The sequence below is a fragment of the Nannospalax galili genome, unplaced genomic scaffold (genome assembly GCF_000622305.1).
Source record: "Nannospalax galili isolate Female #2095 unplaced genomic scaffold, S.galili_v1.0 scaffold233, whole genome shotgun sequence".
Lineage (NCBI taxonomy): Eukaryota > Metazoa > Chordata > Mammalia > Rodentia > Spalacidae > Nannospalax > Nannospalax galili.
The window spans coordinates 309,662-327,732 of NW_008333818.1; the positions used below are offsets into that span (position 1 = coordinate 309,662).

At 45.4% G+C, this 18,071-nt stretch overlaps 2 protein-coding genes across 3 annotated transcripts in view; one reads left to right on the forward strand and one right to left on the reverse strand.

The window, feature by feature from the left end:
- The window catches only part of LOC103730391 (transient receptor potential cation channel subfamily V member 5), a 33,655-nt gene extending 22,247 nt beyond the window's left edge, over window positions 1-11,408 (reverse strand). The window contains exons 1-8 of one of the 2 annotated variants that reach the window (XM_008828611.2): window positions 11,236-11,408; window positions 7,607-7,704; window positions 7,344-7,466; window positions 6,756-6,893; window positions 6,350-6,448; window positions 5,989-6,161; window positions 5,702-5,848; window positions 4,307-4,519 (exon numbers count right to left, since the gene is read on the reverse strand). In XM_008828611.2, the coding sequence (XP_008826833.1) occupies window positions 4,307-4,519; window positions 5,702-5,848; window positions 5,989-6,161; window positions 6,350-6,448; window positions 6,756-6,893; window positions 7,344-7,466; window positions 7,607-7,704; window positions 11,236-11,345 (1,101 nt within the window). In that variant the 5' untranslated portion in view covers window positions 11,346-11,408. The remainder of the gene's footprint in view (window positions 1-4,306; window positions 4,520-5,701; window positions 5,849-5,988; window positions 6,162-6,349; window positions 6,449-6,755; window positions 6,894-7,343; window positions 7,467-7,606; window positions 7,705-11,235) is intronic. The other variant, XM_008828610.1, reaches the window with a different exon arrangement.
- A 5,089-nt stretch (window positions 11,409-16,497) lies between these two features.
- Window positions 16,498-17,382, forward strand: Llcfc1 (LLLL and CFNLAS motif containing 1). Its single transcript, XM_008828612.1, has 2 exons — window positions 16,498-16,642; window positions 17,204-17,382. Exons 1-2 carry the CDS (start codon window positions 16,498-16,500, stop codon window positions 17,380-17,382), a joined length of 324 nt encoding a protein of 107 aa, XP_008826834.1.
- The last annotated feature ends 689 nt before the right edge of the window (window positions 17,383-18,071 follow it).

Genomic DNA, 18,071 nt, shown 5'->3' on the forward strand with positions numbered 1-18,071 from the left:
TCTAGTCTGTCACACAGAAATGATGATTTTACCGTCAGTATGTCTCCTGATCCCAACTCTTTCCTATTATCTCCCATGACATCACTATACTAATACACCATTAATCTCCTGCTTGATAACCTGAAATACACACTTGGTTGATCTTCCATATCTTCTTGGTCCCTTAAGTCTGTTGTGCAGCTGGTACACTCTTTTTCATGAGGGTTTCGATTAATATCTGTCATTATAACCAGGAGTGGGGGCACACATCTGCAGTCCCGCCACTCAGGAGGCTGAGATAGGAGGACTGTCAAGAGTCAGAGGCTACCATAGACTAGATAGAGTTCCGGACTAGTCTGACCAGACTCTTTCCTCTCTTAAAACTCTGAGCATTTTGCTACTTTGAGGGTAGAGTATAATCATAGCCTGGAAAGCCCTACAATGTGGGAATTGCCTCAGTTCTTTGTGTTCTAGTCAAACCTTTACTTCCTAGACTTTGCGGAGGCTTTCCCTACCCCAGACTCTTTGAACACACAGGTCCTCTGTCTAAAATTCTTTTATCTATAGCTCCCCCACATCTCAGATCAGAGAATAGGATTCCTCAGAATCCTTCTCTGTCCCACAAAGGAACCCGACCCTCACCATACTCTATATTAGCATGTTGCCCTTTTTCTCACAAAGGGGAGAATGTTAATGATAAACAATTTTTAATGAAACATCTGTCATATGCTCATTCAGTTAATGCACATCAGCCTATAAACTCTTAGGTCAGATTGGTATCTACAATTCATTTTGCTCATGGTTGTTAAATTTCCATCACCCATAATAGTGTTTAATACTATTTGTTTAATGAATGAAACAGTGAAATATCTCTAGGAAACAAAAGTGCAAAGGAGAGCTTGAGGGAATCTTTCTAAGAGAAAAACAGGATATTGCTATGTAGCTCTGGCTAGTGTGGTACTTGAAATTAATGGCATGCACCACTATGGTAGTGAATTAATGGCATGCACCACTATGCCCAGTTGTGATGAATGGCATTAGTCAGTATGCCAAATAGCACACCGGGAAACTAAATGACCAGCATGGTTTATGACTAGAAAGCTAATTCTGAGTAAATCTCAAGAACAGAATCTGATAGGTTTCAACCTTACCTGAATATCAGAGTCACTCTTGAGTTTCTTCAAAATACCAATAGCCAGACCTCTAATTCACACATTCCGACTTTTTCTTACATCTGGGATGCTGCATATGAATTTGCCTTTTTATGAGTTTCCTAAGTCTCTGACACAGAGTCTTGGGTAAAATCCACAGATCTAGAAAGGACTGGGACTTAACAAAGTTTCACACTAGCTTCAGAGTTAGTACTAAAATCCAAGGGGCATGACTCCCTGACTTTGAGCTTTTCAGTGACTTGGAAACCTAAGAACCTGACTACAGTTCATGTTGATCTGCCTAAACCAACCAGAAACTGCATGAAGGAGGAAATTAAAGTCTATTTAATAGAGCTCCTGCAAAACCCTAGACAAACCTGATTTTTGTGGCTGAACAACAGAGCATCATAGAGTCACCATGATGCCCCCAAATTTGAATAGAGATAACACAGCCTTACATGGGACAGCTTTTGTGTACTTTATGCTGCCTCATGCAAATAGAGGATTTTGTTTTCCTTCATCCCAAATGTCCTGGCAGGCCGCTATGGGGCTGTTCTCATAAAATCCCATAAGTGAAGAAGAGTTCTTCAAGGTCATGGAGTCCACTGGTTTGCACAGACTCTAAAAGATCCACAAAGGCAGTCTCAGAAGAACTGGAAGCCCTGTGCCTCCAGTGCTATTAATTTCGTTGACTATTAAAGTATCCATTTATTTAGGTAGAAACTCCCCAGGGTAACTAAATGGTCATCAACTGCATTCAAGATGAGACTCCATATTTGTGTGCTATTATATTTCTGAGACTTTTAAATAATAAAAAGTAGTACAAAGAGAATTTCCTATTATCAAAGAAGAGGTGCAATATGAAAGCAGAATCTTTCAAACTGTGCTAAGTTTGGGAGTTTGTTGTCTTCTCCAAACTGTCTTATTGCTACATAAAGAACTCTGAATATTCCACAAACTCAGAACCAATGTTTAAAAATTAACTCCAAAGAATAGGGATCTATCATGTGTTGTTTAGTATCTAAATTCCTTACTGTGTGTTCTTAATCCTCTTACTCCCTGCCCCACCCCAAGAGAAGAATATTTAATGTCAAGCATCTCTGTCTTGTTCAGAATGACCGCCTTAAGCAAAAAGCAAAGGAGTAAGGGTGTTAAGAAGAAAGAAAGGACTAAGAGAGAAAAAGGATGGGTGAGTGGGGCACTTAGCTGCACTTGGGCTTTTCTTGGTCCTGAGACAAAGGAAAGGGATCTTTTAAACCTAATTTAGATTATTTGGGTTAAAGAAATGTGTTTACAGATAATTAGTCCTGCCTCAATGAAAAAGACACCTTTGAGACTTAGTAATAATTAATTGCTCAGCACCACTCAACTGTAGATAGGGCAGAACACTATCCACAGATTGTTGGTGTGTAATATCTCCAGTGTAGGTGTGAGGCAAAGATTAGGGAGGAATACATTGGAGGATACAAGGCCAAAGCGAATGGAAAGTCTGTCTATGCTCAGCTTGTACATGGTTGTGTCCATTACTAGACATTCCTCTGCCCTCCTAATGGTTTAATGTCATCATAATCTCCTAAATGACATTATTGCCTTTATGTGGCCTGAACTTTCACGCCCAGGCTGGTATCCATGGAAACTAATTTCCTCTGAGTACCTGTGTCTACCTCTGATATGCTGGTGGTATCATCCTCTACTTTGTGCTTTGTGAGAGAGCAATCTCTCTTTTTCTCTCTCTCTCACCTCTTTTTCAGAATGACTTTTATGGCTGAATAATGAGGTATCTTAAAGTCATTAATTATGCATATATCATATATACATATATGTTCTATGTAGTAAGACTATATAAAAATCATATATCTTATATATCATATACTCTACATATATATATTTGGAAAAGAAAGAGAGTGAGGAAGAAGGGGAGGAAAGAGAGGTGAGAGAGAGACTATAAAAGAGACTCAAAATGGGAACATGGACCTTTACCTGGTTTGGGGAGTTCTTGTCCCTATTCTCTGCCTATGGCCTTGTTCTAACTCAAGTAACTCAACGTTTTTGCTTCTTAATTAAATAAACTTTATCCTTTTGTTCCAACAAGGCCACTCCCTCTTTATCCACACTGAATTCTTTCCCTGGCTGTTCTGTCCTACATAGGACATAGATCTCCAGTCACCTAGCTCTTACTTCCCGTGCAGATTCTTTCCTTTTCATTTCCTTCTGCCATTACGTCTGTATTTCTTTAAGACTATGTTTAACCACTAGAATAAGTCTTTTAGTATTCCATAAATTACTCCCTCAAATGATACTGTACTAGTTGAATATATCTGTTCAAAGCTATTCATTAGAATCTGCTCATTTGCTTACAACCAACAGAGGACTTGCTCCCTTTGGCATCATTTTACATCTACTCCACACCTCTACTCAGCCGTTCTTACTATCCCAGACCTCTGCAGAATGGAGTCGCATAGCAGTAAGAAGACCTCAGAAGTGATTCATCATCTGCTACCCATTTCAAACATCTTTCTTCAGAATCTCCAACAGATGGTCAGACAACGGACTACAAAGAAGAGTTGATTCTACGTGAATTGCATGGAACTTCATAAATGTACAAGACTACTAACACCAAGTGCTCTTTTACAAAGCGTTATGAGAAAACTCATAGTTCCAGGACAAATATCTTTACCCATGAGGTTCCATCTATGGCCTCCTGTATCACACCTAATTCCCACCCCAGTGACTAGGAACCTGCACCTTCTGGAACCTATCGATAGTGTCTTTTCTGGACAGCATCAATATGGTCTACAGCACTATCATCCTCTCCTACGATTCCTTTTTATCCCTTTTGAGAATAATTACCTGTAGTGGTTTCTCCTCCATGATGATGCTATCTTGAGAATTTGTGGAGTTGCCATCACAGAACTTGAGGGGGCGGTAGACGCAGCATGTGGTGAAGCAGATCATGTAGAGAATGTATAAGGCGCCCAAGAGAAAGAAGTAGGGTCGCCCATATTTCTTCCACTTCAGGCTCACCAGCTCTTTCACTGGGGTCTGCCACCCCAGTGACTAGGAATCTGCACCTTCTGGAACCTATCGATAGTGTCTTTTCTGGACAGCATCAATATGGTCTACAGCACTATCATCCTCTCCTACGATTCCTTTTTATCCCTTTTGAGAATAATTACCTGTAGTGGTTTCTCCTCCATGATGATGCTATCTTGAGAATTTGTGGAGTTGCCATCACAGAACTTGAGGGGGCGGTAGACGCAGCATGTGGTGAAGCAGATCATGTAGAGAATGTATAAGGCGCCCAAGAGACAGAAGTAGGGTCGCCCATATTTCTTCCACTTCAGGCTCACCAGCTCTTTCACTGGGGTCTGTTCTAGGATCTGACGCGCCTGCCATGGAAGGAGAGTAGATGTAGGGTAACAAATATGGTGAGCAATGTTGAGTTTTCCAGTGTGTTCCAGAGGGGCAAGACAGTAGCTGTTACTGCAATCATTCAAACATTCATTTCTTTGACAGGCAGTTAGTAATTTCTATTATATGCTGGTCTTTACACTAGTACTACAGAGAAAGGCCTACAGAAATAAGCACAGTGCATACCTTTCCACTGAGGTTTTAACAGATGATAGTGAGTGAAAGTCAGGAAAGATCACTACACAAGGTAACAACAGTGACTAGATAGGGTAGGAAGGCTGAGAAACCATTTCCCATTTGCAGATGAGACATGGTTGGGAATATGGGGGAATCTGTTGTGGTTGGTGAAGGTTGTATGGGTGAAATAAACAAAAGCAAAGATCACTGTGCAGGTGCCCTGTGGATACCAAGGGAGAGAATTTGATTTCTTTTCCTGAATGCATTGAGAAGCAATTAGGAAATCCAAGCAAGGAATAGTCCAGTTTCCTCTAGGTGTATTGTTAGACTGAAGAAAAGCAGTACAGGAGGTAGGAGGATGTGGCAATAATCTAAGCCAGATGGGATGACGGTCTCAAAGAAGTAAAGAGCAGGATGCAAATGAGAGAGGATGATGACTCGCTGAGGCATCTGGGAAACTAGGAAGAGGCAGAGGCAAAGCAAAGCAAAAAGGATGAGCCATTGGCAGAGAACACCTTTCCCATTGAGGCTGGAGGGAGAGAGGAAGGCTTCCTGGCAAGCATAACAATCTAGGACAGGATGTGAAGGAGACCAACCAACCAGTTGATTTTTGCCATAAGATGGAGAGGGCCTGTTCCTCAGATGGAACAAAGAGTGACAACTGCAAGGAATATGACAATATAATGAGGCTAGACATGCCGCGTCAGGGAGGAGAAAAGTGGCTGACACAAGTTAAGTAAAACCCAGAGGAGAATATTGACAACTGCCAATACTTGATATAAAATATCAAGGAGGTATGGTAGCAAAATCCACAGAGTGGGCTTGGGGTTTTTATTCCTTGAAAACTTGCTCAAAGCATATGTATTTCCTAGATTGTTCCAGGATCACACAAACTGGCTGTTCAGTCTTTCTTCTGTTCACTAGTGTTAACAATCTGACATGCTTTATGGCTCAGGGGCCTGGACCCTCAGAGAAATTCATACCTCCCGCTTCTTGGAGGAAACCACAAGTTCCAGAAAGGACAGCTCCTCTCCCCAGGAGTCTATCTCCGTGAGGTCGTAGAGGGTGGATGTCAGGGGCCCATATGACCACTGAATATGCTTCCGCTTCTGCATCAGGTGTTGAAACATCTAAGGAAACACAGCAAAGCATGGATGGTCAATGCAAGAAGTTGGTCTAGGAGAACACCTATGTACAAAGTCAATCGTTCATACTAATGATGAGGGAAGAGAAAGGTCATCAAAGGGACATCTTAGGGCTGAGGCCTCACCACGGTGTTGCCTTCCACACCAGCCATCTTGAAGGGGGTGAGTCCCTCATGGTTGGGAACAAGTTCCAGGGACTTCAGGTGGTCCCCTCCATCATAGGACAGCAGCAAGTTGTACATCTGGCAGGCAAAGGTTTTATTGGGCTGCAGAATGAGGATGTGCAGGACTGTGTTTCCTGGGGAGGAAACAGGCTGCTATTTGGTCATAGGTCTAAAGTCTCTGTGGGTCCCATTCCCTATCCCAGCTCACATGTGCATGGACACACACACACACACACACACACACACACACACGAGAGAGAGAGAGAGAGAGAGAGAGAGAGAGAGAGAGAATCTAGCACACCCGTAGCATCCCAGCTCTTACCCAGGGAGTCCTGCGCCCGGATGTCAGCTCCATGTTCAATGAGCAGTCTCACAATCTCCTCACTGCCCACACAGGCAGCAAAGGACAAAGGGTATTCTCCTGAAGACACAAAGAGATCCATGGCAGGAGATAGCAGGATCAGAAGATGAGAGGAGTGCTCACCCTTCATCCCTACATATCTCCTCCTCCCATATCTCAGCTTGGGGCTTGGGAGCACTTGCTCAGTAGAGGAAAGGACAGTGCCAAGTGTTGAAGAGGGAACTGACCTCTGCCTCTAAGTACTAGAAGGGCTGCCCCTCTTCCCTTCCCAGCAGGTGGAACTGAGGGCAGGGTCCTTCTTAGTCCACCCTCTTTTTGCCCCTGAACTGCTCTCCACCTCCGTTCCTTCCAAAGTGGCCCATCTTACCATAGTAGATGAGGTTGTGGGGACTGTGGTGGAAGGCAGAACCTGTAGCTCTGGCTGAGACACTGGCCTCACGCGCAAGCAGAGTGCGTACCAGGTTTACATTCTGATTCATAACTGCAATGTGCAGTGCAGTCTGACCTATCCCAGAGAGAGCTGTGAGTCACACACAGTTCTTTCTGGGCCACAACCACTCCAGAGTCCCTTACAGAAGGTCCTTGACAGTTCTTCATATAAACTTCTGGTCTAGGCTCCGCAGTAGCCAGGAACTGAAGATAGTTAATCTCTCAGGTTCCTGGATCAGTATCTCTATCCTACATCTATTAAGGGATTGCTATAAATATAATCAGCCTAGTGTTGCTATGGGAGAGAGAGATATGGAGCCATGGCCTCAGGGACCATAAGACTGACCATACATACAAAACAGCTAAAGGAAACCATGTATGCTAAAAGTCAAATCTGACCTCATATTTCTCCCAACACATGAGAATTCTCTATCAGGTCCCTGAACCTATCCTACATATATCCATTTTAGAAATGGTAGCCCACCCACATCTGTTTCCTCCTTGCATTACTGAAAAGTCCCCTCACCTACAAATGGCTCACACAGAATGGGCTCTGTAACCAGATTAGGAGCAGCCTCCATCAGCACCATAGAAGCCTCCAGGTTGTCATAGAGGGCTGCTACATGCAGAGCCGTCTCCCCCAGGGCTCCTGGAGTGAAATAAGGAAAAAATACCAAATTCTTGGTATATTACTTCAAGGAAAATGTTCCTGTCTCCAGAGGCATCTCAGTAGACTCTGAAATCAGCCCTTTCCAAAGCCCACCTGGCTCCCCTTAAGTCTGATCTCACCTCTTTGTTGGAAGTCACAGTTCTGGTCCAGCTGAAGTCTCTTAAGGGTACACAGATCATTTTCCTTGGCTGCTCTAAGCAGTGGAGACTCCCAAATCCTGGAGAAGAATGAACACAAGTCAGGTGGGGACCATGACAGAGAGGCCACAAGCAGAAGAGGCAGAGGCATTCTCTAATACACACACGACTCTCACATTAGCAAGCCCACTTTGCCATCCTTCAGTTGTTTGCTAGACTCATTAGCAAGCCCACTTTGCCATCCTTCAGTTGTTTGCTAGACTCAGGGGATGATAGGCGACTAGGACAAACGCTTGTCATCAGGCTTCCCAGGCTGCCCGTGGGATTCTTCTCACTCTAATTCCTCCCATACAGGGAGGTTCGTGTGTGGCCTTTGGCTTAGCTGTAAGGATGGAGTTAACAGAGGGATAGTTCCTGAGAGAGGAGAAACTAAAGTCAGTAGTAGGTGGTCAGAGTGTCTCTGTGACAAAAGAGGATGTCAGGCCTGATGGACTTCATCTAGGCTCTATAAATGTGTCATGAGCATAGGAGACAGACAAAGAGAAGGGGCCATTTCTCTCTTTTTATATTAACTAATTAATTGATTTTGCATGACAGAGTGCACATGTAGCAACCAGAGGACAATTTACAGGAGTTGTTTCTCTCCTTCCATCGTGTGGGTCCTAGGGATCAAGCTCAGGTAATCAGGCTTTGGGGCAGGTGCCTTTACTTGCTGAGCTGTCTCACTAACCCACAATTCAAGAATTTTCAATATATTAAAATTTGGAGAGCTGAAGAAGTAGCTCAGCAGTTAAGAGTGTTTGATGCTCTTGCAGAGGACCTAGGTTCAGTTCCTAGCACCCACATGGAGCTGCTCACAACTGCAACTCCAGTTCCAGGGGATCTGACACTCTCTTCAGCCTCTGAGAACTCTTACATGCATGTGGTTCACATACATACACTCAGGCATACACATGTATACATAAAATAGAAAAATAATCCAGGTGTGGTAGTGCATGCCTTTAATCCAAGCACTCAGGAGGCAGAGGCAGGTCGATCTCTGTGAGATCGAGGCCAGCCTGGTGTACATGAAAAATTTCAGGATCCCTGGGACTATAGAGAGATCCTGTCTCAAAAAGCAAAGCAAAACAACAAGTAATTTTTTTAAATAATAAAAAATAAACCTTGCAAGAATTTGTTTATATATCACCATTATGTAACTCCAGAACTCTTTCAACAGCCCCCAAACCATCCCGGAGCCTGGTCAGTCATCCCCCATATCCTCTTCCCTGGCAACAGCTATGTTCATATAAATGAAATTATGCAGTGTGTGTCACTTATGACTGGATTTTTGCACTTATTATGATTTTAAGTCTCGTTTATGCTACAGTATATGTAGGTACACAATTCTTATGACTGAATGATATTTCATTGTATGACTACACCACGTTTTATTTGTTCATTCACCAGCCAATGGGGCATTTTCACTTTTTAATTAATGTAATGCTGCAGTGAATATTGGGGTTCGTTTTCCATTTCTCACATTTCCTATTGATTTTTTTGAAAAAAATCATACATCTTGATCATATTTAGACCCCCTCTCCTACCTGCCCCACCCATAGCCCCCCCCCAATTTTCATGTATTCTATCATGTATATAAAGGCTTATTGAGCCAAGTTTGTGTCCCCAAATGTCCCTTGGTGTGAGTCTATCCACTGGAGCCTGGTCAGCCTATCTAGTGTCCTGAGGAGGGGCTATTTCTGTCAGTTCCCCAGGCTCTCATGCTGGTTGGATCTCTTCTTTTTAGTCAAGTGGCATTTAGTGACCAGAAAAATGAAGGAAGGCTTGAATCAGCTTTAGATCTTACAAATTCTGTGATATTAATTGGTTAAAATTTATAGATGCCAAAAACCAAGATGTGGACTCTTGTATTTGCCCTAACTCGAGTTATGACCACTTTTTGAGCAGTGTAGAGCCACATCTCATCTGAGGACAGAGAGTGTGAGGTTGCCATGGGCCCATCCTTCCTGCTGTACCTAACGCTTAGACATAAGACTAAATATTTTGTTCATAACCAAGAGGAGCAAGTCTTGGGCTTCGCAGTGGGTTGAGACAATTGACCTACAGAACCCCTCTGAGTTAATCTTTGTATCTATCTCTGTCTGGATCTGAATGAAATAGGAGATAAAGCCCAAGCCAGTCTTAATAGACAAGGAAGTTTTAGATCCAAAGGTAAACACAGGGTCTGGCAATTTGGGGGCCACAGGGAAAGGAAAGGAAATAGATTGATAACTGGTTCCACTGATGTCCTTCAGTCCCCAGTCTTCGGTGTCTCCAGGAGCTAGGAATTTTCTAGTTAAAGAAGCTTTTTATCCCACAGTACTCCCAGGATAGTCTTGCAAAAGGAGAAGTCAGACTCTGTCCTGCCCCACTAACCTCTCAGTCCCAGTTGAGCTATGTGGCGCTGACCAGCCCAGAGTGGCCAGGGCTGGATTCCAGAGTTCACTCCCTATCTGAGGTTACGATACAAAGCCCTTGTCCCTCCTATCCCTTGACCGCACTGCCCCTCCGTAGACGAGAGTCCAGAAGTCAGCTGAACGCAAAGACTACCATAGTCCCCCTCTAATGCAGGAGGTGGGGAAGCCAAAGTTCCCATTGCATAGCCTAGGGGGGAACTTTGTGAATAATCAGAGCAGAAGAGCACTCAGTACAAAATACAAATGCAAGAGCCCTTGTTCACGATTATTAAAATTTTCAAGACAGGGAGAGCTGGCCATTGAACGAAGCACAAGTCTCTTCTGAAACACCGGCAGCAATGCTGTCTGCCCACCCTGTCTTCCAGCCAGCTCTTGAGCAAGAGACAAATCCCACAAGGCAGAAGCTCACCTGCAGGAGGATCCCTAACCCCTTGCCTTGGCTGCCTTTCTGACATCTAGTCCTCTGAGCTCAGTCATGGAATGATCGATCTACCGGCAGACGGACCAGCAACTCTGAACTACTGGACCTCAGGAGCAGACAATGCCTCAGTTAGCTCTAGAATCTCTGGCAAGCATCACACACGATCACAGGCAGAATTGAACTCAGCACCGTGATCTCACCTGAGCTGCCTTCCTCAGTTGGTCACCTCTAGTCATTACAAACAAATCTCTCCTCCCCCTTTCCCAGGTAATCAACTTTCATTTTTCCTGATGACAACTCCGTGTTCTTTTGCTTTTACCAAGTCTTCTAAGCAAAAGGAACTTCAAAACCTGTAAGATTTGATCCCCTCCCCAACTATCTACTCCCCAGGAAACTGCTCTTGCCTGGCCTTCCCATCCCATTCACCCAAATGGATTCTTTATCTGTCTCTTTGGGTCTTTCCTGCCTCCTTCATGAAGGAAGATATTCAGATTTGAGCTTCAGCTGTCATTCTGCCCAGGCTTTTACACCCATATTCAAATGCCTAATGCTACACTTTCCACTACGGTGAGCTGGCTGGGGTATGGTGCCATACGAGCTACGCTATGCTGGAAGGGCGACGTACATCTAAGAGCCAGGTGCTGAGTTCTAGTGCTTTATCAGAGGAACAGCTCTGTGTACCAGAGGGCTTGAGAATCAGTGTGTGGTGGGCATAGGTACCCTTGAGAGCCTACCTCTTCTGTTGCAGCATGTGAAGCTGGTCCAGGTGCTGGTCCCAGTCTTGTTCTCCGACCAACCAGTTGAGAAGTTTCTGGAGTTGGGTCCAAGACCCCTTTGCCCCCATATCTTCTTGCAAGCACTTGCAGTTTCGAGAACTCTGATGAAATGAGCCAGTCTAGGATGGCAGCCACTGAGGAGGCTGTCTGCTCCCCGTGAAGACCGGCTGGATTTATCTCCTGGTAACTTGTGCATGCAGTGTGCAGTTGTGGGGAGTGAATGCATGCATGTGCACTGAAGGGCTGGCTACCTTGCTGGGAGAGGGGGAGGAGACCTTCTCAGAGCTGAGCCTGGGGGCACAGAGCAGTCAGGAGTGGGGAGGGGGAAGGGAAGGAACTTGGTTCTTGGCAGTGGGCTGGGCAGCTGAACTGGGAAAGGCTGAAGGGTGGGGCCAAAGAATTTGGAGAGAGAGCAAGGCTAGCTCCTGCAGGTGGGACAGGTACCCCGGAAGACAGGTGCTAAGTGACCCCCAGGGGGCCCTGTGTGACTCCTGTAGGAAAATAGGAAGCAGGAAGGCAACGAGGAAAAACCTAGATTTAAAAGAATAAACCTGAGAGGGCACACACACACACACACACACAGCCTAGGGCCAGAGGAGGTGGGCACCTCTTCCCAGCCCAGGATCCCCAGGAGCCAGGAGAGTGTGCCCTCCCTTAAAGACTTAGGGTTTTTATATTTGTCTCCCTTCAGGGAGGGAGGAAGGTTTGAGGCTGAGGTTGTGTCATCTCAGGCAGGTGCAAGGTTGGTTTTCCCATTTCAAGGAGTGTCAGTCATTCAAGACTGCCGTCCAGGTCCAGGGAGTGCCCGGTGGTTGGGATTGAGTCATATCAGAGGAACCAGTAAGGGGGGGTGGGTTGTGAGGGGTTGGGGGAGTGAGGGGTGGATTGTGAGGCATAGCTTCTGGGAAAGCCACCAAGGAGTGGTGACCATTTGAGAAGCATTCAGGACCTAATATTTCTCCATCAACCCCAGAAGTTGGACAGCAGGAACTGGAAAGGAGTAGAGGATAGAAAAACTGTGGGACACTTTCTAAAAACAAGTTATGATAAGACATTGTTAGTTTATTATATGACATCTTGAACTGTAGTTCTGATGGTTTTCTTTTTTAAAAAAAAATTATTATTTTTGTTTTATGTGTATGCTTGTATTGCCTGAACGTAAGTAAGTGCACCTATATCGTACAATGCCTGCGGAGGACAGAAGAGGCTGTTGGATCCCCTGGAACTGGAGTTAGAACAGTTGTTAGCTGCCACATGGGTGCTGGGATTCAAACCTGGGTCTTCTGCAAGAACAACCAGTGTCCTTAACTGCTGAGCCTTCTCTCCAGCCCCCTAGTTCTGATGGGTTTCAATGAGACCTATCGTTCAGTGCAATTGAATATAGTCATCTAATGGACCTGTGAGATCAATGGAAATATGGCAAAAATTCTGTTTTCTGAAGGAGAAGACATCATACAGAGAGGGACTATGGTCTAGGAACTCCCTGGGCTAGAGGCAAGACTGAAACCGGCTTTGAAGTTAGACTCTTAACTGCCAATGAATTGCTCTCTGGGCCTTTCTGCTTCTTGGGAAACTTCAGGTCATCCAGATATGAGAGAGATGGTTGAGATATGCTTGGGACTCTCCTTTGGAGATCTTCGGAACCTGGGACTGCTCCTGTTCTTTTTTTTAAAAAAAATTTTATTTATTTTTATTTTTATGTATATGAGGGCACCTGTGTCATGCAATCCCCAGCAAAGTCAAAAAGGGATGTCAAATCGCTTGGAACTGGAGTTACTAATGGTTGTTAGCCACCACGTGGGTTCTGGGAATTGAACCTGGGTCCTCTGCAAGAATATCCAGTGCTCTCCATTGCTGAGCCTTGTCTCCAGCCCCCCTTCTTTTTTAATGTAATTTTTTTGTTTTTATTTCTTGAGAATTTTTGTACATTTACACTCTACCCTCCTCCACAGAAGAGGGGACAGAAAGATGGGAAGAACCAGAAGACAAAACACCTGATGCTACATAGTGCATAGACTTGACAGGGATACTGCCCCATGAAATCTCAACAGTAAGGTTGCTTAAGCAAGACCCGCACAATGACAGCACTAGTCAACATGGCAACTTGGATAAGCAAATTTTACAAGGCCCAACCCCTAGATGAAGTACCCTGTTCTTTTGCTATAAACAAGAGAGCTCTGATTCAGAGACTGAGGGATAAACACAATAACCTTTAGAGAAGGACAAGAATTGAAAGAAAGAAAATACGGGAAGGAAGAGGAGGTGCCTGAGACATAGTGGAAGCCTGTTCCTGCCCAGGGAGTGGGAGGGTCACCTTGTGAGACATTTTTATGCCTCACTGGGGGTTGGGGCAGTGTGGGTGCTAATGGCCTCTGAAACCTGTGGACTTCTAGTCTAAGGAGATGGAAGGAGTGATAAGATTGAAGGGGGGGTTGTAGATGAGCTGATAAGTGAGCGGGAGCAAGTCAGGAAAGGAGCACTTGCCAAGGAAACACTCACCCCATAAAGCTAATCCTTGAGGGGCTGGGGGTGGGGAGGGGGTGGGGTGCAGGAGGCTGGCTAGGTCAGAGCTGCACAGAACAGGTGTGTAGGGGCTAACCACCAAGGACATCAGCCATGGGTACTTGGAAGGAGGAAAGGGGGTACCCACCCTGAATCTTCAGTCTTTCCCTTACCCTTCTCTGTCTACACTGTCCTCTTCAATGGGAGGAGCATAGACAAGCAGCTGGGTGGGGACCAAGTGGTCCCTTGTCCCATCTCCATCTCAGTTTGCAAAACAAAGATTTGTCTTTCCCCTTCTGACTTTCTTCCTAGACTATATTGTGTTGCTATCCTCGTCCCCTTTCACCTCTTCTCTTTGTACTCACCGCTCTCTGTACCCTCTCCTCCAGGCAGCAGCCTCCCCCGGTACTCAGCACAGCGCAGGCATGCCACCTCACCGTCAAGCCCAGGAGCTCTTTCAAAGCAAAACAGCCTGACCTCTTATTTTGAGGTAATAAGAAGTAAATATACTCAGATTTCAATTTTTGAGAAATAGACTGTCACCCCATCTGCTCATGAAAATCTAGGAAAAGGATATAAGCACACTGTGTGTGAATACTATATTAATGCTGATTATCATTAGATGGTGGAATTATTAGGGGGTCGTTTCTCTGTACTTTTTTATATTATATACGTTTTTAAGAAGAAGAAAAGGAATTGTTGGTTTCTGCACGGTTTACTTTCTTGGGTGCTAGGAATCAGGCAAATGAATGGGGACAGAGTTAAGTAGTTGATGCTGGGCTCAATCTGCTTCTTTCTACTCAGCTTGCCCCTCTCTCTGCTGCCCTCCCCATTCATGTCTACAGAGCTTCTCTTCAGGCCAGGCAGCCAAGAAGCTCCACCCCCAAAATAGCCAGGAGGAAATTAGTGATTTTATTTTTTCCATTCATGCATAATTCTCTAGATCTGAGGGTCAATGGGTGCAAGGCTGGGGTAAGCAGGGCCACTGCCTCTTTATACCTTTACTCCACCACCATAAAGTCCTTCTATGTCATTCCCCAGTCTCCTGTCACCTGGCTTGGGCCACCAGGAAGTAAGTCTGGTATATGTGGAGCAGGCTCCATGTGAGCACACTCACTAGCCTGGGTTACCTCTGTGGGATGAAAGTTCAGCCCTCATCTGTCCTCCCATTTCTGCAGTTCCTTCTTGTAGAAAAGGTATGCGTTTATGCACAGACACTTTTACCTGCATTTGCATGCATTTTTCTAAGCAAAACCTGCATGGTCAGAAAGACTGGTATGTGTTTCCCCTGCCCCAGTGCCCAGTCTGCCTCTCAAGGCCTGTATCTCTTTCCATAGGAAAGCCCTTCATCTTATCTCCCAAACCTATGCCCCCCCACAAGCCCCCTCTGCTAGCAAATCAGTAGGTCTAGCTCATGAACAGAACGGGTGGAGGCATGTTTTCTTCAATTCCATTATTTGGGGTCTTTGACTCCCTGTCATACTGCCTTCGTTCTGTACACTTGAACTCCTTCAACCAAGCAAAGAGTTTGAAGATGCACTTGAACCAGCTTCTTCTCCATATCTGAGAGTATAAGAAGACACAAAAAAGGGGAAGAAGGTATTTCATCGTGGAGGCGAAACGGTAAAGGCCAGGACCAAGGGAAAAATGAGAAAAGAATGGCCTTGTCTTGGAGACAGGACAGCCACCTCTCTCCTGCCACCACTGTGTGTGTGTGTGTGTGTGTGTGTGTGTGTGTGTGTGTGTGTGTGTGTGTTTATAGTACTACCCAGGCACTTTTCCATTCTAGACAAGCATTCTATCACTGAACTGCATCTCTAAACTTTAAAAAACTTTATTATTTTGAGACAGGGTCTCACTGTTTCCCAAAGTGGCCTTGAACTCATTCTGCAATCAAGGCAGGCCTTGAACATGCAGTTCTCCTGCCTCACCCTTCCCTTTGGGGTAGCGGGAAGTTCAGGGCTCCATCACCTAGCCTAGCTCTCTGCCTCTGTCTCTATGCACTGTCCTGTCTCTCTGTCTCTTTTACACACACACACACACACACACACACACACACACACATGTACATATGCTTCCATGCTTCCTCCCCCTCCCCTTATGCCCTGGTTCTTATTCTCAGTTTTCAAACACTCCAGTTTCATGTAGAGCACTAGGCACATGCCCAGGACTTGACAATCCTCATTTCTACATCTGGTTTGTGCCTCTTCTGTGCCAACTACTTTTCATAGAGAAAAGCTGTGTGGAATTGTGGGAAGATATCACATTTAGATTCAAAAGCACTGCATGGAGAGTCTTGTCCTGTTCATTGATGACTGATTTGAATGAGAGATTTGTTTTACCAGTGAACCTGTTTCTCATTTACATAATAGATTTGAGAAGGCTGTTGCTTTGGAGTGCTGGTGGCTGTGTAGATGCAATTATTTCATGGATGTCCTGGAGCTCTGCAAGTTCTTAAGCCCTTTGGGTTATAATCTGTAGGATAACCCATTGTGACCATCAGAGAACCCCTGCCATCCTGGACTCTTCTGGAATGGTGTAATGATGTGGAATGGGAGTTAGATCTGTGGCTGTGATGTCACAGAACACATGAAGTAAGAGGTCCTATGGAAGAGAAGGAGGAGAAGCAATGCTGGAAATGGGTAAGGGCTGAGACAGGGAACGGGGTGGTGCTCAGAACTGGGGAGTGGGGCCAGGGGCAGTGGGTGAGAGGGGCCCATGACCTCCCTGGGTTCCCAGCTCTGCAGGGCAGCGTTCCTGACAACTATCTTGCTGCTGTTGGTGCAAGTAAAGGTGGCGAAGACTCTGAAGGGTAGCTCAAGTCACAATGATGGGACTCAGAAAGAGAAAATGTCCCCTGCAGGTAGGTGAAAATGAGGCGGGGGGGGGGAGGGGGTCAGTCTAGAAGAAAGGAGTGGATTGACTTGAAATCAGATTCCAGTAGCTAATTAGGTCAGGATCAAGCTAGGATGGGTTTGGATTATAGGAGATAACACCCACTTCCTACTAGCATAGTATGAAGTAATAGCGTCATATAAAAAGGTCTGGTTTTAAAAAGAACCTTAACCAGGCTATAGCCTAGGCTAGCTGCAGCTGCCTGCAGCTTCTAGCAGGTAGAATGAGTGTTTGTCCAGAAAGAGGGTCTTTATCTTCTAGTTTGAAGGAGTCCCTCACCCATCCAGTAGTGTAACACTTCAGAGGAGGGAACGGGGGAGAAATGGGGGTTGTGTGCGTCTGAGATGTGGTCGCGGTTCAGTTGAGATCTGAAAAGCACACAAGACGGAGCATCACCTCTCCCGTCACCACCAAGAAAATAGTTGGCAATTGGCCCCCACTTTCTCTCCGCCCTGATCTTCTCCCTACTCTGGTCCAGGCCAGAGCAGGAACTAGGGCCGCCCATCTCTGTGACTTTCCCCTGTTCCAGACCAGGGACAAGAGCAGTTTGAAGAGCACTTTGTGGCCTCATCGGCGGGTGAACTGTGGCAGGTGATAGACATGGCCCAACAAGAAGAAGACGTGCTCTCCCAGGCAGCAGCCCGCCGGGGTCACCTCTTCAATCTAGCCTTCTGCTTCTACCTGGCCAGCATCATGGTTTTTTTATGAGACACTTTGAGGTAGAGGCTGTAGTCTGGTTTCCGCATGAAAACCTGAACATCTACCTCCCCTTCGTGATTGCTTACTGACCTCCTCTCCCAGATGGCTCCGGGTCATGCCTCCTCAAAATGCACACCCCACTCCCTGTCTCTAACCAGGACCTAGCCTCAGGGTGCAGCAGCAGAGATTTCAACTGTCATTGACCACCTGACTGCCACCTCAACCCAGAGTTTCATGTCCCAGGGCAGATGACAGCAGATCCACACCCTTCTCTTTTAAACCATGCCCCAAACAGCAGTTTAGAGGGAGGAGGCAGGGACAATAAAATAGCAATAAAATCCTGAAAACAACTGAGAATAGCTTTCTGAAACTCAGCTTTTGGTTCTCTGACTGGTCTGTTTAATTGCCAGGCCTTTGGCCCACTAACTGACCTTCAGACCCACCAGATCCCCAACTGCTGGTTCTTTTCCGGTGTCCATGAAACCGTTCTTGGCACTTTTCCCTCTTATCCTTTCTGACTTCTAGGAACAGAACATAGCAGGAAATCATTAAGAGATGGCAGAATGGGCTGAAGAGATGGTTCAGTGGGTAAAATGCTTGCGCTTGCTGTGCATATGTAAAAACCTGAGCTTGAATATCCGGACCTCCCTTAAAGCTAGATGAGGTACTACACGTTAAGTAATCCCATAATTCCTATA